The sequence below is a fragment of the Corvus brachyrhynchos genome, unplaced genomic scaffold (genome assembly GCF_000691975.1).
Source record: "Corvus brachyrhynchos isolate BGI_N302 unplaced genomic scaffold, ASM69197v1 scaffold70, whole genome shotgun sequence".
Taxonomy (NCBI): Eukaryota; Metazoa; Chordata; class Aves; order Passeriformes; family Corvidae; genus Corvus; species Corvus brachyrhynchos.
The window spans coordinates 8,338,608-8,360,679 of NW_008236217.1; the positions used below are offsets into that span (position 1 = coordinate 8,338,608).

The 22,072-nt window shown below is 39.3% G+C and overlaps 1 protein-coding gene across 1 annotated transcript in view; it reads left to right on the plus strand.

Annotated features, from left to right (window-relative positions):
- The window catches only part of PARK2 (parkin RBR E3 ubiquitin protein ligase), a gene marked incomplete at its 5' end in the record, with an annotated part of 569,778 nt that overhangs the window by 533,698 nt on the left and 14,008 nt on the right, over positions 1–22,072 (plus strand). Inside the window, one exon of the mRNA XM_017746201.1 lies at positions 15,750–15,836. Within this exon, the coding sequence (XP_017601690.1) occupies positions 15,750–15,836 (87 nt within the window). The remainder of the gene's footprint in view (positions 1–15,749; positions 15,837–22,072) is intronic.

Below are 22,072 nucleotides of genomic sequence, written 5' to 3' on the forward strand. Positions count from 1 at the left end.
GAACAGGCGCTGTCATGTAATTCTGCTGGACTGCGTGTGTGTGTACTGAGCAGACAGGTAGATAGTTCAAGCATCCAGGATGGGGGACAAGCTAGAGCAAATAGTTGTTAATTCTGACTTTTGAATGTTATCTTAACAAGGGATGAGCATTTAAGAAACTCCTGAAAGTGGACACTGACTAGAGCTAGAGTCCACAAGCAGAGGCTGTATAAAATGACCGGAATGTAAATGTGGGATTAATTTCCAACTTGTTCCTTGAACATGAGACTGAACAAAATGTTGATACAAACCTTGAATTTTGTAGCTTTGGATGGTTTTTAATTTAAAAATACAGCACTCTCTGTTAATGGAAAATAGAGATAACTCGAACTGTGAGTCAAATTGCATCCTTTTCCCATTAATACCTTCCAGGTTTTCATGAACTACAGTTTTCTCATAAAGCAGCTGAGAAAAATGATGCACGCTTGATTCTCCAGTGGGAAAATAACAGATATCACAATTTACAGGAGCAAATTAAAGTCCGTCTCTGTTTGACAAATGTGATTTTGCCACTTCAGTACAAGCAGGCATGCTTTGCCTCTTTTTGTTTTGCTGCTTATAGGAAAATTCCACCTCCTATGTATCCAAAAATGAGATTGAAATCACAAAGAGTTTGTGGCACACAGTTGTGGCACACAGTCGAAGTAAACATACTACATAAAGGTAAGACATCAGAAGACTCCAAACAAGGTTTTCTTATTGATCCTTATTTATCAACAAGCTACAGTAACAGCTCCCAAATACTGCAGTGAGACAACTGAGAGCTGTAGTGATTTGGGGTCATTATTGTTGAGTGCTTTTAAGACAGTTTACAAAAGCAACCTTTCTTTGTTTTCTGTGTGAGCTGGTAGGTTACCTTTGAAGCCAAAGAATAAAAATACAGCAGGATCATACACTAACTGTGGCTATTTTCTCTTTTCTTTGCATTACATTCCTAATAGCAAAGGAATTTGAATTTTGAGGGGAAAAGATAAAAAATTACAACATTTTCCCACCAGATTGTAATTATTTCAAGGATAATGATACATTTCTATTTATGAGTGACCCATGGGTGTGTTTCTTTCTTCTTTGATTTGTGCAAAAAGAAACCCCCCAAAAAAACAAAAATACCATGATTAGCAACAGAATACAATCATATATAAGCTTAAGTAGTGGGGATTAGACACACATTAATAATTTCCTCAGGATCAGTTATATCTGAATAATATATTAAAAAAAAAAAAGCAAAGTTTCTTATTTTCTTTTCCCCCTTGATTAATTATCTACTTTCTATGTGGGTCCTGAATACAGAATTTGGCTCATGCTACCCTAATTACCATTGGCTCATTTGCATAGAATGCCTGAAGCATATACCTCAGGAGGCAGAAAGGGTGAGTGTCTCCAAACACATACCTTTTTGTTCCTATCTCAAGAATACACCAAAGTCATGTGCCTTCATGGCTGAAAGGCTTCCAGGTGTGGCCACTTCCGAATCTTTTGAGAGTAGGGAAGGAGATGAGAGGAAGGAATGATGCACCTTGTGTTTGACAGTAGTATTGTTCTTTGTTGTTGGGATAGTGGTATGGTTAGCATTGTTATAGTTGTATTATTGCTTTTATAAAGTTCTAACAGCAATTAAAAGGTTCTTGCTATCTTGAGGAACAGTGTGAGAAGAGTAATGCTTCCAGCTATTAACAAAAGGAAAATGAATGTACTGGGAGAGAGGGAGCAAAAAAAAAAAAAAGAGAGGAATTTCAATAGCTTTAAGACAAAAGGTTTTTAAAGACATGGGAAAAAATAAAAAAGAAAGATAGTGAATAGCTTGAATTTTGTTTTTGGAATGCAATCAAGAGAGTCAAGATGTAAATGTAGCTAGATATATGGAAGGAAGAAGTGAATTTAGATGGAATGAATAAGAAGCGGGGGGGGGGGGAGGGCCCAGGAGAAAAAGAGCCCAGGAGGAGATGCATTACTGCAGCAGAATATCTCAAATGAGAAATATTTAGGTATGTGCTGTACTTTGATGCCTTGAGAGGCCTCCTAGAAACAGAGACTAGACAAGAATAAGGGAATAAAGGTAGGTGTTTATTTGAAAGGCCTTCAAAGGTACACCCTGGAGAGCCAGAGGCTATTCTCAAAATGGACCCCAAGATGGATGACAGGCCACGAGTTCTTCACACCTTTATAGGTTTGGTTCATTTGCATATCAGGGTTACTTCTCCAATTAAAGCTTCAGTTATTGATGTAGTTTCCCTGAGCTTGCCCCCTGCTTTAGAGGCTTTGGTTTACAGATTTTGGGCCTAGGATGGTCTGAGTGTCCTTAGAGAGCAGGCCTGGAGAGGCTTTGTTATGTCTACCTAGCATGAGAGCAGAAGTTAACAGGCTACAAGAAACTTCAGAGTTACACACTAGGCAGTACAGGATTTGAAAATTATGGAAGTTAAAACCTAAGGCATCACTTGACTAGTGAATCTTGATGCCATACAGCCATATGAATTCATATCCTAGATGTCAGAAACAGGGAGGTAGGCTCTGATCCTGAGCAGCTGTGAATTAATGTAGCTCCACTGGAGAAAATGGAGTCATGTCCATTTGCATAAGCCCAGGAACTGGTCATGATAGCAAGAAATTTCACATATAATCAGATCATCAGGCCACAATCTAATTATCACATGAGATGAATTTGTGAACTCCCTTTCTTATTAAAAACGAACAATAAGCCCTATCACATTGGTTTCTTAGAAACCATACATGAATGAGGAATTCTTCAGCCATGCATGCTTATTCTAAAGATCTAGATAATTTGCATTGCAGTCATTAATTCCAGAAACTAAAAAAAGTGTACTAGTTCAGAGTTCTGAGAATGAGACCTGTTGGTAGGCACAGGGATGTCCTAGAGGTACTTAGAGGGACTGCATCATGCTTTCCCAGATTTCAGGCAAACTGTTTCAGCCAGCACTGGTATTTGGATGCACTGTGTGAGATTTGCCTTCTTGCAGTGGATCTTTTGAACAAAGACTGTTTCATTAATATTTTTTTGGTCAAGCATAAACTGTTTTTATACAGAGGTCTGGTATACTCCCATGTTATTCAGAAGTTCCAGCTTGGAGTCATCCTTCTGTACTCATGCACATGCAGATACACATTTCCTTGGGATTTAAGGATTGCATCTGCTTTTCTGGCTATGCTGAGGAAAGGGTGAACATCTGCACTTTGGTTTAACGTTATTTGTTGTGCCATCCAGGGTGTAATTGCATATCATACGTTTGTAGTAGTGAAATTTATGCTAATTGTGGGTCCTAGGACTGCTCTGGCTTTTTCCATGTACTTTGTCACCAAATTCCCTGCCCAGTTCATCAGCAGACTTTCCTTGGTCTTCTTTGCAAGTCTCCTACTATTTTTAATTGACTTCCTGATGGTCAGGATGGACCATTGCTGAGCTGGAGGAGGTGATCCTTGAACATCAGCCACTGCCCATGACCCTTGTTTTCTCGGGGGCCGGCTACCATGGCACTCTTTGGCCCTGAATAGGCCAAAGTAGGTTCTCCTGAAATCCAGATTTATGGTCCTGCTTTTTGCCTTGTTCCCTTCTGTCATGATCCTGAACTCCATCAGTTCAGGGTTGCTGGAGCCTAGGCTGCCTGCAGTCTTCACATATCAACTAGTTCTTCCTTGATGGAAGTGCAGCAGACCATGTCCCCTTGTTGGCTCCTCCATCCTTTGTGTCAAGGAATTGTCATCAATGCACTCCAGAAATCTTCTAGATTGCTTGTGCCTTGCTGTGTTGCCTCCAAGGCAACTAGAGAAATGTAGTGCTTCTTGGGCGATTTGTAGATGTCAGAAATCCAAAGAAAAGTAAGAAAATTGCTGAGTGGAAAAATTATCTTGATAAACATGAATTATTTATGCAGTGTATTTTTTGTAGACAGAGATCTTGCTGCCTGTCAGTATATGCTGATACAGGACAGTATTTGCTGGTTTCATACACGTGTATGTAGTCAGAGTCTGAATGGAGTTTCTTTTGCAATAAAATGTTTATTATGTGGTTCTTCAAAATGGTGCTGAGACAAGTGCCAAATTGTATTTCCTATAAACCAGGTAATGTTGTAAGCTCACATTTCAGGGATCATTTTTTGTAGTTTGTATAATTTCTTTATAGAAATGTCTAGGATCAACAAACCAGAAAAGGATTAGTCTGGAAGGTCAGACAAGAGGTCACATTATTGACTTGGTACATACACTGTGAATACAATTAGCACAAATTCTGTAAGTTAAAAAAACATTCCTGTTTCAAAAGAAAAGTTCTTGAAATCACACAGCTAGGCTTTGCACCAAAAAGAAGGTACAGAAATTGAGGTATCCTTAATGGGAGCTCTGCATTGTGACAGGGTATTTCTGGCATAAACCAGTCCAGCTATCATTGTTTTTTGATTTGGCCTGTGTTTTTCAGGAAGCATCTGCTTTTGTTCCTTGAAAGATGAAGGGTGGTATTTTCATCATTATTCCAGTGCTTTCTCTAGCAGTGTTTATAGAACATTTTGCAAAGATGATGCTCCATTCAGAAGAACCAAATATGGCAGTTTTTTAAAAGTCTTGCCATTTCTTTCTCACTTCTAAACTATTTTTATTTTAGTTTATTCCCCTTTCAGATTACTTGGAATTGTAGATCTTTAGTTTAAATCCATCCTTCAGAGCCTGGACCTGGTGGAGTTCCAAGGTCTGGCTACATCCAATTTTAGACTGAGGCTTAAAACGAAGTCTTCATCTGTCTTTGAAATTTGTCCAGAGTTTCTCAGTGTTGTGCAGTGTCAATATTCAGACTTAGAGACACCTCTAATTAGAATCCTCTAATGCAGGGATTTTTTTTTTTTTCTGGTTGGTTTGGTTTTGTGGGGTTTTTGTTATTTCCGGTGAAGTACTATTAAAATTCACTCAGAATTTGAAACAAACAGCTGTTGAACTGAGTGGTGCTGGTCTTTGGAGAGAACATGGATTGGATTTGATTTGGTCATAGATTAGTTATGCCCTAATTTTAAAAGATTCACTTTTTCATATGACAAACATAAATTAGAAGCAGAATAAAGACCTGAGGTCGTTCTTTCCCCTCCCCCCCTCAAAAAAAAAAAAAAAAAAAAAAATTTCTGTCAGAGAAATATCCTCATGCCCTTAATCTGGTCACTAAGAGGGAAGGCACGCTCACTGGATCCATGTGCAGAAGCCAGGCATTTCCTGAGAACAGAGAGACACACAAATCTGTTCATTATTTTATGCTCTCCCTAGTACATAAACTAGATATGTGTTGATGGTTCTAAAAAGCAAGTGCTACAAATAGGAGATAGCATGAACCCAATAAAACACTTAAAAGCACCACAGTTATCCCAGATACATTATTGATGCTATTTTATCTGGTCATATTCAGAAGGATGTTCTTTTTACAGGGCTTCAGCTGTTACCAAATCCAAGAGCAGTAAGATGCAATGCCCTTGAAACAGGGAGTACCCCTTACTCCTTTTTATGTGTTTCAGTGCATCTGAATACCATTTCTTCTTTGTGAGACTGTCTTGTCAAGACTGGTTTTGCATGTATCAGCTGTTAGTAACCCCGGACTGGATCATAGCTGTTGACTATGATTTTTTAAGAATCTTTTTTCAACTGCAAAATCTTAGCCAAGACAGCTTGTGTCGATTCCTGTGTCACTGCTGCCATCTTCGGGAAGTTTTTAATATTGTTGGGTGGGCTTTTTTGAATGTAGATGAATTCCAGCAACCAGATGAACAAAATATGTGCATCTTGCACATTGTTACAAGAACACAGTCCGAATGGCACAGAATAAAAGTTTTTATGTGGGGTGCCTTCATTCTGTTAGGGATATTTAAAAAGACATTCAAGGAAAGGAGTGTCCTGATTTCTATTGCAATTCAGTGTGAATTAAGCACTGGGTAATTGCTTAGCTCTCATCATCTTCCCAGCCTGCATGTTCAGTAGTTCATTTCAAGAACCACATTAATGAACCCGTCAGATTTCCAGGTCTGTTTGCACATATAAATGTACAGCTAGGTGCTCAAATGCCCAGGGCATGCATGCAGAGCAGCAGTATTATCATATGGAAATAGATTTGTTGTACTTTTTAAGGGCATATTAATAGAACTCCAAGGCTGCTAAAGCAGGAGCTAAAGCCAAAGGCAGTAAAATTCATTCCTCATGACATTCCTTATGGACTGATATATGCATTCAGCAACAAAGCATCTTTTTCAAACCTGGAAGAAATGATATTTTAATGTAGCTTTCAACCACTTTGTTGAAAAAAAAAAATTAAGCTTTTACATCTCAGTTGTAGTGTTGCATGTTCTGCAGGAAAAAATAGCCACTGTGTTATACTTGTTATAAAGTGCATTGTCTCATACTTTCTAAAGGCATCTCAAGGAAACTATCATTTTCTCTCTTTGCATCCTAGTTCCTAAAAATAATGCTTTCTTCCATGTAAAATTCCACTACCTCTTTGTATCCATTTCAGTGATAACAACATACACTCTAGCTTTATTTTCTTTGCAGTGTAACTCATGCTCTGACTTTATCTGCTCTGGGGTAAATACTGTATTGTTCCACTGGAGTGACAGAGTATTTCTACCACCTTAAGTGGGAGAGACACATCGTTTCTGTTTTAATACATGCCTATATATATTATATATTTAGAGGTTTGTTCCTATTTTTCTTTTATTTTTCCTTTTCATCAGTTGTAAGTGGGATGCTACAGTCTTTTATTACATGCTCAAAACAGAGAATTATGGGCACTAGATTACAAAAAGTCTTTTTAAAATCCCATTTAATACATTTTACATCTTCAACTGCTTTAAAATTGTTCCTCTTATTCATAAATTAATAGCCTTATCCCTTGCATCTAGTTTCTAAGACATTCCATTAAATTATAAGGTGGCAATGATATTGGGGTTTTTCAATGTTTCCTCATATAAATACTTTTTAATTTATTATGGAAATCATTTGTAGAAATCTTACATTAACCTGCATCCACTTTTCATTTTATTAGTCATCCAGGCATGAAATTGCTAAACATTATACACTAGATAGATGTGATTAGGTGTCTGTACTACTTACTAAATTAACTTAAATGGAAACAGATTTAAGTCAATACACAATTGTTTTTTCTCTCCAGTGGGGCCGCCAAGAACCTAATACTTAATTAAATTTCTTTTTCATGTCTGTACTGCAGAGGGAAGTAAGGGATCTCTGCAGCTCTGCATCCCCAAGCTGTGCTGAGACCTCTACCCAGCATAACACAGCACTGTGCAGAGAGAGTAGTGCAGGTCCCAAATACGCTACAGCTGCATTAGCTACAGATTATCGGTATGGCCGTAAGACTTCCAGCAGGGCTACCCCAAAGCTTCTCAGCAGTGCAACCTGCAGGTAAAGCTCAGTTTTTCCACCTGAAGAAGGAAAGGATCTAGGCTACTGCTGCACACAAATGAGAAGGCAGAGAGGAGAAGCGGGTACAAAAGAATTAAGAGCAGAGGAGGATAAGTAGCTGTGACAGCTGGTCCTGAAGGAGGGGTCAGAGTCCATGGCAGCAGCTGTTTCTGGGGCTAGGAAGAGCTCCTCAAAGTAGTCGTGTTTAACATCTAAGGTCTTGTCAGAGTCCCTGTAGCATGACAAGCTAGACGCCTTGCTCTCTCTGCTTGCTGTCCACAGCTCTGGCACAGGTAAGTAACAGGGACACAAATGTCTTGCAGGGTTTAACAGCCTGCTGCTATAGGCAGCTGCTTACTTTGTTTAAGCTTGTTTGGCTTCCTTTTCCAGAGGGAGTTTGGTTGGCATCTAACTGGGCATCCCTTCCTAGTGCTTCAGGGCACAATATTGTTCTGCTTCTTCCAGTTAGAGGTGTGCAACTCTGCCAGGGCCATCTATGCCTGTTTAGACAACCAAAGCTATGGTCTGCTTTGAAAATTTTGCAGTGTTTGAACTCATGTTTGCTTGGGTAGTCAGCTATCAGATAGGATCCTTCAGTGATAAAAAGACATGACTCTCATATGTGCACATAATAGCACAACCAACAACAGGTTTTCATACTTTTGGTATACCACATAATCTTGTTACTAACTCTGCTTTATAGGCTTTTCCTTCTAATTTTCTGGGATGGGCTAGTAAGTCTCACATCCCAGCCAACACACTAAGAACAAGACTGTGTAATACCCTTGTGTGTAGGTATGGGTAGAGGAATCTGGAAAGAGCATTCTCTCTTCTCCCACAGGGGCTGAAGTCACTCCTTCTGAGAGAAGTACGTGCATTCTGCCCTGCTTCTTTCTTCTCTTCTATCCCTTGCAGCATTTGGACGACAAGGCAACAAAGAAGGGGGCTGAGAAGCAGAAATAAGATTGCCAATCCACATAAATCAGCAAATTAGTTTGGGGGAGGTCTGGGACAGGTTTTCTGGGCTTATGCTGCCAGTTTAACCAGCCCATCTTTCAGGTTAATGCTGTGTGATGTAAGGCAAGCTCCAGGACAGTATGTTTGGCTGGAGGCGCAAACTCGCCAGCACTCACTGAAGAGGCTTCAGACATAAATGCCATCATCTAGATCTTAGGGAATGAGCCCATGGTTGTTTTGCAGAAGTCAGGAAGGAGACTTTCAGATTCAAAAGGAAAACACTGAAATCTTGATGCTATGCTTAAGTCCTATGCTTAAAGCTTTTTATGTTTATAGAAAATTGCCTCTTATAGTATTGATGGCAAATTGCCCTTAGATTGCAAAAGCTGCACAGAGAATGCAGCTGTATTTTTGAAACCATGTTTTGACAGATTGTCATGCTTCTTACAAAAGTTTGCTTTTAGCTGAAATATGCATAGTGAATGTGTGTACTTTATTATACGGAAAAATACCAAAATTTCTCTGCAAGTACTACTATGCTTTGCAATTGCCTTATGTCTGATAAAACTGGTGTCATTAGAAATGACTTTTCTAATGTCTAAATGGCTTTTTCTACTGTGGCATTTATCTTCATTGTAGTATTTGCAGGTTTTTCTGTAACTGACAGTTGGCAAAGCCACAAATTCCAAGTAAACATAGCTACTCCAGATGGTAAATATTCTGCTTTTAAAGTTTCCTGCTGTAAGGACAAGAAATACCAAAAGACAGGGTGTGTGGATGATGGTCTCACACTTGGTTCTGGATATAACAAAGTGCCAGCAGCAAAGCCAATCCAATAGCTGAGATGTCTGGTTCCCAGCAGCAGCATGACAAGGACTGGGACTTTTATGGAGGGTAAGGGATGGTTTTAATTGACTTTGGGTGGAAATACATAACAAAGTTTGTAGTTTCAAAGTAAAAAATACTTAGTCTGTGTTTATGGAGGTCTGAATTCTTGCCAAGATCTAAGTCCTCTCTTACTCAAAAGAAATATAATATGGTAAAATCTTTTTCTGTGAAATCTGGGATTTGGGGGCTTTTCTAGAAGAAAAATAAAAAAATTTGTATGTATTTCTCAGTCACTATAACATAATTTGTACTTTGGTAAGTGCATTTGGAAGCTATATTTTTCTAAATGGAAACACTGTAGAGAGATGACTTGGGTCATTCTATTTGTCACTTCCGGATTGCTTTGATTTCCCATAAGGCATGTTCATATTTTCAATATAAATGTTTGCTCCAGTAAGCAAGCCTATCGTTAGACTAGAAAAGCTTATTTAGGATTGAAACTTGGTGCCTTAAAATATCTTACATTTTCAAGGAATTTTTTGACCAGATGTTGATGTTGTCCAGTGAAGATAATTAATTTTTTACCTATCCAGTGTTTTGTTTGTACTACGATTTAATAAAACACTCTTCAGATTAAAAAGTCTAGTAAAAAAATCCCGTTAGTCTGATGAAGAACAAACAACTATACATTTTCTCTATACCATATAAATATTTGATGGTTGGAACTCATAGGATATTCTGTGTGATTGGTGACTACTTAGTTTCACTCCTCCATTGTATTTTCATTTAAAGGAGGTGGGGGGAAAGCATGGAAATACTTCACTGATTACCTCTATTAGGTGAAATTTTTACCTTATTAAACCAGAGGCGTGGTTCTTTAGAGGAATGATCTGACTAGTGGGGGAGTCCAATGTCTAAAAACTGGAAATCTCCTTTATGTTATGTGATTTTGGACAAGAACCTTTAGTGTGGATCCTCAGTGACATTTAGGTACGCATATCAACTGAATTAATATCCTCAAATTTTAAAGATCTGTGGCCCAGGTTTTCTACAAATTAGGCTTCAGTCACTAAAACAGTAGCAGCAGTCCTCTGCTGCTTCACTGGCATACAATGAAAGAGATTTTCTTACAGTTCCAAGATGTTCTGATGCCGTGATGATCAAAGCTGTGCAAGTATCTTGGACTGTTACTTATTTTGCTTTGATGTGTAATATATAACCAAACTGGTTTTGAAGACATAAAAATGTCTATTTAGTTCCATACGTGTCTTAGATTATACATGGCTTCTCTGGGATTCTCTTTAGACTACACTATAGGCTTCCCACATTACAAGAGCACTTAAAGAGCATTTTCTGGCAGCTCAATAAATAATAGAATTAACACTTGTCAGCTGTGGTGGATGTCAGCCTTAGCATGAATTATAATGTAGCACTCTTTTGGTTTGGTTTTGAGCTTGATTTTAGAAGAAAGAGTCAGTAGATGCATTGCAGCTTGATTTCTTGAAGTACTTGTTTTCCTGAGAAGGAAAGTAAAACTTGTAAGCACTGCATTTTAAATGAAAGGTGAGGAGATCCGTGTTGGTTTTACTTGTTCATATAGGTATGGTTTTGAGGAAGCTTTGCATTTCTTGCATACTACTTTTGCTCCAATACTGATGAAGATGTTGATCCTGCCTACATTCAGTAGCTTTTAATTTTCACAATTCTCATCAGTAGTGGAGGGCCCAGACAGCCACCACCAAATGAGGAATGATCAAAATAGAAAAAGGCAGAAAAAAGAGTAATTTTTATAAGATTTTACAAGTCTATATATTCTCAGTGATAACAGGTCATAACAGAAGAAACTGATTTCATTCTATGATGAGATTGCAAGTTTGATAAGAAAAAGTAATTGCACAAAATCAATTTCTTCAAGTCTTTTTGTAAGACTTCAAACTACAGAATATTGTGATAAGGTATTCATCACCATATTATATCAATAAAAGGCTTTAGTGGGCTAGGTTCCAACTGATGTGGTTGGGGTCTGAGCAGCAGCACTGTGTCATCACTGTCAGATGACAAGGTAGGGATGTCTCATCATGCTTTGGTCATGAGGGTTAGGAACTGGCAGATCACAGAAAGCAGTGTGAAGAGTCTATTCATAGCAGAGTATTGATAGCAGCATTTGACAGGGACTGTCAGCAAACCTGTCATGATTCAATACTCAACAGTGATTCAGAAGTATATAATAAAACTTTGCTGATGCAGCACAGCAATGATACAGATTAGTCAAATATAACTAGTAACAAAACCAAGACAATCCTCAGATAAGTGCAATGAATATGATTTGGGGCTGGAGGAGAGAAGGAGGATGAATGGTTTAACCAGCAAGAAGCTTAGCAGTTTCTCTGCTTAGGTTAACCAAGATTCAGAGGTATCTTGATTGCAGTACGTAAGTACCTTCACAGGAAGAAAGTATGGGATACTGAAAGGCTCTTCATTTTAGCAAAGAATTGCAAACCAGAAAGCAGTGGCTGGAAGCTGAAACTAGAAAGAGTCAAAGCAGACATTAGATACAAGTTTTAAAAGTGATTTTGAAGAGCCAATAAAACACTGCATTAGAGGTATGAGTGCATCTTTCCTCACCTGATGTCTTTAATCTGGATGTGAATGTTAGTTTTGGATGACACACCTTGGCTAAAACATAGTCTGTCATCAGTATAAAGCCAATAGTGATAACGACAGGAGGGAAGAAATGACAGTTCAGATTTCAACGTGGATTGCAGAAGGCTGGTAAGAAATCTGGGTATGTGCTTGAGTTGTTACTTGCACAGAAGTCCCTAGCAGTGCACCTACAGAGCTCCAGATTAAACCCTGTCTGTGACTGCCTCACTGCAAACTTCCCTACATTCTGCTGTGTAGACACATGGAAGGAGGTAAGGGTGAAAAAGAAATGGAATATCTGAGTTGAGGAGTAACTTTAAAATAACAGAAGGGAGCTCAAATGTGAAGCCTTGTGCAGGGAATGGGAATATTTTCTTGAAGTTGGAAGAAAGATAATTTTAACAGTAATATTTATAAGCACTATAGGGAGATATTATCAGAGACCAAAGAAAAGGCTTTTGCAGTAGGCAAGGGAGAGTGAGAGCTGTGGTGCTTAATCCAAGGGAAAGCAAATCTTTGAAATGTTGTGAAAAAGGAAATGATAAAATCTTATTTCTAAAAAACCAACCAGCATAGCATGCAAGTGACAAACTCATTCTCCTTTCATCCAAAAAAAAAAGAGCCCCATTCTGCTCCCACTTCCAAACTCAAAACACTGTAAATGAGCCAGTCAGGAATAACTGAGACTGGAGCTTGGTTTTACCACCCTAGTTTTTATTCAGTGTCACTGCAGACATCATCTGCAGGGCTTGAATTCCAAAGAACTGACCAGAGTTTGGTCTGATTTTACCTTTTGTTTGAATAATCATAACGATAGGGGGATTTTAAAAACAGGATCTGAATCCCTGTTGAGGTTTTTAATACCCCCCATTCTGAGGTCACTGGATTTAGGATTTCTTCTTGGGCCTATCTCATACGTTTTTACAGATATTCAAAAGCCTGTAATAGCCAACACACAGGTTATATTAATTTCCAGTGCCTAAATCCCTTAAGTGCTTTGGGGATTTCCCTGCTAATCCTCTTTCTAATGCAGGGGTAGGTTTGAACCTTTGGGATTTATTCTTTTTGTTGATTGTTTTCCAACCAAAGAATCTTTCAAGGGTAACAACAGCAAGTGCTAAATACATAAAGACGTAGAAAGTTTACCTGCTGTTTATATTATCACAGCAATCTTCCAGTCTTTTTTTGGCACAAGAAGGAAAAGAAAGTGTGACTATTATTAGTAATTACACTACTTATAGTAATTTTAAGCACTGACTAATACTAAATTTATGCAAAAGTATTAAATCCTGACTGAACATCAAATCCTTTCCTTTCCAAGGGCAAAGTAACTGTATGAATATTAATGAAGCCATAAAATACAAGTTAACTGACAGCATTTTTGCAGTTGCTTACTGCAACTGTATTTTGTTACTGAAAATTTATCATATTTTTCATGTCTGAAAGTAAAAAATGAATAAAACTATCACAAACTGCTCTTTGTTGTAAGTGACATGCCTTTTCTTTATGATGCATGCTTTGCCATAAAAAGGGAGTGCTTAATGCATTTCTGTTGGGAGATGCCTATTTATTCTGACAAACCGATCAGCCTCCGGGGTGTTTCTTTGCCACAGAACTGATTCTACATCTCATCCATTATCTAATAAGATGTGAAAAGAGTATCCTGTCTCACAAAAAAATCAGGCTTTGTTTCATTACAAGGATGTGGCAGGCTCACTCACAGACTTACTTGCAGGATATACAATTGTTAGTGAAAGGCCCAGTTATACACTCACGAATGTTTCCAATAGGCCTGTGGGGAAAACATTGGTAACATTGGTACTGAAGATAATTTATTTCAAAGGCAAGTATGAAATGTGGCCTCTATAATGAGAAAATTCATTTCACGTCTTAAATAGTACTGCATGAGCTTATGAATTTTATTATTATAATAAACACCAATGCCACATAAACTAGTCAGCCAGAATGTCTCAGCAAAATATATGCCCTGGTTGTTTTTTCTTCTCTTTCTTCATTATTTCTCCCTTTTCAATGTTTATGAAAGGTTTAAAATTGTGCTTGCATGGGAAAAGAGAGATTGGAGTAAGGAAAGGAAGCTGAAGCATTGTGTGATAAGGCAGTGATAAAGCAAGTGTATACAAAACCTTATCAGACAAATGTCAGTCAGATGTGCTCATAAGGAAATAAAGTCACAAAGGAAAAAGAGAGTAGGATACACAGCAGGAAATTCCATTAAACCCAGGCATAACCTTAAATGTTAAGGGATAACAAGTCTTTAAGACCATAGGTGTTCAGATGGAAAGTATCTCTCTGGATGTGTTTGAGCAGTGCTTAACATGCCCAAAACTTTTGACCATTTAATACCCTGTAAATCGTTGTCGTATTTAAATGATGCTCTATTACAACAATGCAGCCTCCCATACAACATACCCCGCAAAAAAAGTGCCTCCGTTGTGAAGCTTTTTGCTAACAGCCACAAGTGAATTAACAAATCAGTGTTAGTTGAAGTAAAACAAAACACTTTAGATCATTGACAAAATAGTGGAGAGAAGTGACAAGAAAGCAAACAAGTGATTAGGTTTGATATCTCTGGAAGTTAGAACACTCACTCCACTCCACCACTCCCAATTTCCCCGACTTTCTGAATAACAGGATCAATTCTTTTGTACTTGCACAATGCTTCTTTTCATTAAGTGCAGTTTCTTTAGCATGACAATAAAATATGATTTTCAGTGCTTCTTAGAAAAGTGAAAATACAGCTTGAAAAAGTTCAAATGAAAATACAAAAGCTGGAATTACTGGCAGACAAATGTTCTAGTGTCATGTCCTCCTGATATCCTTTGTTCATTACATGAGAATGCAGCTCTGTATCTAAAAATCAGGGCTGTTTTATCAGTCTTGCTTATAATGCCAGTCAGAATGGCTTACTGCTGAGAGATCTTTCAGAGCATGGAGTTGCATCAAGACAGCATAGCTTTAAAACAGCATAATAGAGACCCATTCTGCATTATTGACTTTTCCCCTTACCTGCAAGGACACAGAATTTAATGCAGCATTGATGGGTCAAAGATTTTGACACATGTCAAGACAGATATCTTCATTTTAGAGTTTAACAAAAGGCATCAAACCTGATACATATGAACCACTTTAGGTGGCAGAGGCAGTCAGGCTGCACTAGGGACAATTGTTTCACTTACCTGCAAAAGACATTACTTTTCAATGAAGCCTTATGTAAAGAGCAATGTTATTTAAGGAAGATGAAACTGGAACAGTTGCTAAAAGTGCAATAAAGGTCTAGAGGTAGATCCCTAAACCCTGTGTTAAGTATCCTATCATTGTGTTATTTCTGTGGATTTTTTTAAACCATCTTAAAGGTCTATGGCAAGGATATAATTTCCTAGAAAATGGTATTTCATACGGCCTTTTATAAAGTGGTCATCTCCTAGCAAAGTCAGCAATAGTTTTCCATAGAGAAGGCATTTGATTCAGAGCTACGAATAGACTATTTCCATTAGCAAACACTATACAGCAGAACTGCTTTTTTTCAGCCTTCACCCTTCTAGAAATAGATTTCACAGCAGGAAAAGCACACCCAGAAGTATCTAGTACGACTTTACGTCCCTAAATGAACCATGTAGCAAAATCTCATTTTTAATAATGGCATTTATGTTACTTCACTGATGAAATGTGTAATAATAACAGCAAAATTGTTGTGTTAATGATCAGAGTGTATAATAAGATGCACAATTAGGAGGATTATGGGAATTTAATGGAAAGTGAAGGGCAAGGGATCATCTGTTGTATGACTGTTCATGATTGTAACCTGCTGTCTATGTCCCTAGTGTGTTTTTATGACTGGCATGCTTTGGTTTGTTTTCCAGTCTGTGTTCTGCCGTGAATGTAAAGAAGAATATCATGAAGGGGAATGCAACTCTCTCCTCAGCCCGCAGGGAGCCATGGCCCAGAAGGTATGGATCTCACAATTCCTGATCATTTTCCCTGGCTCAGCCAGAGTGACATTTGTCAAATGGGCCCTAATTATAATCCTGAGTAAAAGCAATTATGTTCATGCTGAATTACTCCAGCCGTCGGAGTTGCCGAATTAGCTTTGCTGTGCATTTCAGTCTCTTTGATTGATAGAGTAGCTGAGTTCTGTCAGGAACACACAGGGCTCTGCCATCAGTTGCTAAAGAAAAGGCCTTCCCAGTGGGCTTCTAGGGTTGTCTCTATTCAATGTGAACACTTTTGAAAGACTTTCTATAGTCTTGCTGCCTTTCAGCTTATTTTTACTGCACCAGTCAGGAACTCATGTGGGTTTATAATATAAATAACAGGGCTTTTATACAGCCTATGCAGAAAATACTATTGGTAATTTATGTTTTAGCTTACAGAAATAAAAAAATAGATTGTCTAGGCTGCAAGATGTTAGATGATAATTATTCTATGCTAGTCTATAATTTCGTAGCTATTGTAGCTATAGACCTGGACAGGAAATAGTTTTTCTGTCTTGGCATTTCTCTTTGTTTGAGATTCAAGTTTTCCCTAAAATAAATAAATCATGTAAACCACAGTCTTTCCAACTAAAAATAAAAATTAAAAAATAAACTTAAAAAATTAGAAAGTGGGAAGTGAAAAGAACAGAAAACATACCCGCTAAATATCTCACAGCTTGATGTCCAGGGTGCATTCCTAGGAAGCAGAAAACTGCTATTCAGATATCTGGCAGGTTTGATGCTAAGAGGAAACTCAAACCCTGAGCCCCCACACAGTCCAGTGTAGCAGATAAAGGTTTGTGGGCAGGTGCTGATGAGGAATTGCATCCAGCCAGCTCTCAGGGAAGTGTGCCAACCTCCTGTAACTGCCTGCAGGCAGGCTCTATCTGAGGCTGGCTTTTGGGGACTCACTGAACACAGAAACTGGCAGGGAGCTGAAGCTCTCCTGGGAATCTTTGCCATGTGCTACCTGGAGATGGTTCCTATGCCATACTTTGCAGACATTGCACTAGGCCATGACCTGTGTAGAGATGCTTCTCTTTAACCTTTCTTAGTGAAGCTCTTCTAATTTATAGAAGGAATTAGCACTGGTTGAGACAGAATGAAACAGTCTGTATTCTAGTTGTCAGTCAGGTTATCTACCTCTGTTGTGCTGGAACATGTGTATTGTATCAGACCCAAAAGCCATCTACTTTCCCAGCCTCTAGTGATTTGTGATGCAGATGTGGTATTTTATGTTTAGTAGCTATCAGCAATTTTTTTTTCCATTAATTTGTGCAACCCAGTTTTGAAGCCATATGTATATATAAGGAGATTTGCAGTTTATCTGCCCTCTCTGAAGAACAGTTTAATTTTATTTGCAGTAGCCTTGAGCAGTCTTCCAGTTCCCATTCATACTTACATAAAAACAAAGCAACTTCAACAGAGACATTGAGAGATGCTTAACGCATCTAACAGCCTAGTAAAATAGGAGACCAAGGCCCAATGTCTTGATTGAGTTAGGACTTGAAAACATCTCGACCTGAACAGAGAGCTCTATATTCATTAAGTTATTTATGCTCAGTTTTGCCTAGAGTACTGAAAGTTGTCATGGCACATTACAAGTGAGTTCAACAATGGTGAAAGCTAGAGTTCATGTAATTTTTATGTTGTAGGGCAGAGATAAAGGAAGAATCAAATACCACAGGAAAAAGTCATTTGTTTTAAATATTTGAATATTGCCTTAGCTTTTCCTTATAACAATGGGAGCACTTCATCCATCCGATTCAGTCTCTCAGCACACAAATTGCACCCAAGTAGACCTGGTAACTTAGTAATGTTGACTACTTTTGCAGTTCCAGTGTAAGGTGAACATTCTTGCTCTTCCTGAAAAATGTCCTGTACTCTCAAAGAACTGCTCCAGAATAGCTAAATTATAGTACCAGAATAACTCTTGCATCTATACAAATCACTTCCCCAGCACAGACAAAACCACAGACTACGCAGGATTCATTGATACTCCAGTTTAAGCTGAAGTTAATTGACTTAGGTCCACCTTCTCTTGCCCTAAGAAACTGAGAGCGGCACTAATTAAACTTCTCCACCAGGCGGTGCTGTGCCACTGAAGGAATGTTTTCCTTGCTTTTCCTTAGCCAGGCGAGCAAACCGAGCGGCAGCAGAAATAGGGCAAGCTCAGGTGCTGGTGAGATGCTGGTTTCACCCGCCCAGCATCACTGCAGAGCCGCCCGGCACACCGCACTCCCGTACCGGGCACAGAAACCTTTCAGGGGGCATGTATGGAGGGCAGGGCCTCTGGGACAGTTTCCATCTCTCTCACTGAGATTAGTGTAAACATTTATCCACCTGTGCTTTCAGGCTGTCTGTTCCACTTGGCACCACCTGCCAAGCGCATAGGTCTGTGTGTCAGACCTAACTTGCTGTGATTGTAGTGCTTGGTGAGGCAGTGAGAAGGTTTTATCTTTGACTGTGGTCTGTTTCAAGGTAGGAATAATAGACTTCGGAGTTGTCTCCAACTCATGCAGTTTGACTCCTGTCTGGATCTCTTCCATATCATTTATTTTCTAAAGAGATCTGATTGTCACAACTCCTGCCAGTCGAATGTAAGGACAGACATACTTCCACTAAACTGTTCCTCTCCAGAACAGGTGCAGGATACGGGATCAGTCTCAGGGAAATACTTCCTATAAGAAAAATGCAGGGTTTACTTTAGCCTGTAGTGGCTGCAGTAGTGAAAGGACCTTCTCTTGCCTTCGCATTTCTGCAAATGCCTGCAGGTCTCCGATGTTCAACGATATGAGAGGAAACACTGTGGACAGGTTCAGGCCTACGTCAGCGTGACAGAGGTGAACATGGTGAAGCATGAGGAGTGGGAAAAAGATGAAAGAAAAACCAAAAAGGAGAGTTGTTGTGGAGGAATTGAGTGACCAGTAGTTGGTGACAATATAGAGAGCAGGAAGAGCTGTGGCGGCACTCCATGCAGTGCTCCCAACGTGTGCCAGGGCCCTCTACTTCCTCGGGACTTTCCATGTGTCAGGGCAGGGCCTGAGGACAGGGATGAGTCAGAAGGGTGGAAGATGACCTATGACTGGGCTGGGCAGGGATGTGGGGAGCTGGAGACAGGCCCTGCTGCAGTGTCACCAGGCACTGACATGGGTTCCTGAGCCATGAACAGGCTGCAGAGATTATTAGGGGACTGGGACAGCAAAGTCTGATGGTACCCTCAGAGCCTGGCACACATTTGGGAAGACTTGGAGAAGGAGATCCCTGTGAAGGAGAGGTAGAGGCTGATACAGAGGCATTTGAATGTCCGTGAAAGCCAAGAGCTGACAGGAGGGACTATGACCTGTCAGATAGAGCAGGAGCTCCAGAAAGAGGAAAAGAAAGAGAGATGTGAGATGACATGGCACAGCTATGAGGGTCCAGGAAACATAAATGGTAGTGGTGGTGAAATGAGCCTGTGCTTGGGCAGATGTCAAAAGGAGGGAGGAAGAAGCCTGAGGTAAAGAGAGGGGAGTGTAGGTGGTGGGACTGTGAAGGAGGGTAGGGAAGGATGGAAGGGGGAATGGGGTCAGTTGGCAGGAGGAAGGAAGAGACCAACCACAACTGCAGGGCACAGGAGGACAAAGTGGGTGCCACATGTGGATCTTCGAAAGCCTATTCCAAATAAAGGAGTTGGAAGCTTATAATGGTGGGAAGCCAAAGGGCATCACTTGCTGCTTGGGGTAGAAAAGGCAAACTCGGCAGCAAGCATGCAGAGAGCAGCCCAGCTTTAACTAGTGGCATATCATGACCTTTCAGATGTGTGCACAGATATTGCATGGCCCATTGGGAAGGATAAAATGTTCTCTTTCTGCTGAAATGTCCATTTTTAGCCCAGACGGGCTATTGGTATCTTAAACATTTACTTACTGATGCAGGACTGATTATTTCCCATCTTAGTGTGTAAATTACATTATTTCAAGGAAAATAAAATTTATCTGTGGCAATATCAGTTGAGAAGCTTTGTTTTAAAACCATTGCAGCCTCCTGGAGCTGTTTGAACTTTGGGATGACAGAACCAATCATATTTGATGAATTAAAAGGCACAGTGTGCATGATGGAATCAAAGACACAGTAAAGGTGACTCCAGCCAGATTTAGGTTTAGAAATAACCACATAGTCCCTGCTATGTACACCACAAAACCAAGCTTCCTGGCCTCTTTTAACCTCACACATATACAGTCTATGCTGGTGGGGAATTAGCCATAAACCAGCTTCCTCTGTAAGTCCCCACCTTAAAATTAGCCTAGCTTTTCCAGCACAAAACTTTCTAGATGGTTTTCCTTTTACAAGGATAAGCAAAGAACCTTCTTGCTCACTAGCAACTGGGCAATAAAATGTGACCACATATTAGATTTGAACTTTTCAGAGTAGCTTCCAGGATGGTTTTGCTGCTGGGCATGTTCATAAGACACCAGCAAGGTAAACTGTAATAGCAATAGCAATGACACTGGTGTAAAAGCAGTGACTATGTAAATAAGTGAATAGAATATGGGGCACTGAGTCATAAATGTTTGGGGGGAAAAAAACATGACACAAACTGGATGAAACATGTTATTAAAGAGTATGTTTTAGAGATGGTTCCGTGGACATTCTCCAAGAAGCTGCTGATTATCTTGTCCTACCAAACCAATGAGTGCATAATTATAAAAAGCTTGCTTTTTAGCAAGTTTGCTTTTTCAGAGGTTGCTGTGAGTTTAGTAAAGAGAATAAATTAAACATCATGATAGATTTCTATAGTTACAGCTGTACACAAATACCTCCTATAACCTGCATTCAAAGGTGCGAACCTAAAAGAAAATCTGATGTCTAATTCATCATTCCATAAACCAGTCTGGCAGTCTTTGTAGAAAACCCAGACAAAAATCTAGTTCCTCTCATGTGAACAAGTTCTGCCATTAATGGTAGGCAAGCAACAGCTGTAAAGCTAAGCCTAGACTAAACATCTGTGGTGTCTAAATTCTTAAAGTTTACCTAGTGGTCTCTTCTGCTCCAAGCTCCAACCCAAACTCCTTAAAAATCCTGTCAGAACATACCTAGTCTTAGTTCAAGCCTTAATTCCAGCTTGTTCTAGCAAGTCTGGCCCTGCAATTCATGCAATCCAGCAAAATCCTTCACTAAACATTCATCTTTAGCTGCTGATGCAGCTAAAAATTGTTACCCATTTCTTGCACACGGGTTACAGACTAGGTTGTGTAAATTTCTGCCATTTTATTACATTGAAAATCTCATTACCTGGTGAAGGTGTTTATTTCAGACCATGTTCACTGTATGTGCAAAATAAAAAATGTATTGCTAGTTTTATCAAAGTCTTAGAAAGCTAATCAATGAAGTATTTTTAGTCAATTTACAATAACACTAGGACTTATAGTTCAAATTATACGTAGTTAAAATAAAGGATATGCAAACTTTCAGGTAACACCCATTTCCCTTGTGTTGTTTTTAACCTTCCACTGCTTCTCTGGGTTCTAGGCTCAATTCTGCAGTCTGGAATGGGCTGGCATGGTAAATCCTTTACCAGAAGGAGCATGATGTTGATATTAAAGGATTTTTTTCCTTCTTACTGTATAATCTGCTTGGAGTCAGTCTTATGGGTTTGTTAACAGACTCCTTCTCTGATGTACAAGCCAACATTGGCGTGTTTCCAAGTCAGTTATGCCTTTGTTCTCTTTGTTGTCCTCAAGACTGTTTTTATCTTTCAAGGCTGTATTTGGGTAACTGACCACCTGAGAGTGGTTTTTTATTGCTGGGGCCTCCCATATCATCCTGTGCCTCTGCTTTCAAGGCCTCTTCTATCATCCCATGCCTTTACTCCTCTGCATAGCACATTATTGTACGGTCAGAGAGAGTTTGTTCTGCCCAATAGTACCCATAATGGTCACTGCTGCCTGTTAGTTACAAAAATACATGGAACTGTTAAAGCAAGAGCAGAATAGGGAACAGTCATCAGATCATTAAATAATTGTTGTCACATGCTAAACCAAACCTCTAGGGCATGCCAAGACAAGTCCGGATAAAGCCTGATGGGTCCTGAGGCTCATGGTGCTGGCTTGGCACAAAGGCTGTGGTCTCTTACAAGACACAACAACAGCATTTTTACTGAGCCACAAAGATACATGTTCTAAACGTTCCCCTACAGTCTCTTCCAGTGTAAATTTATAGCTAGTGCTGTA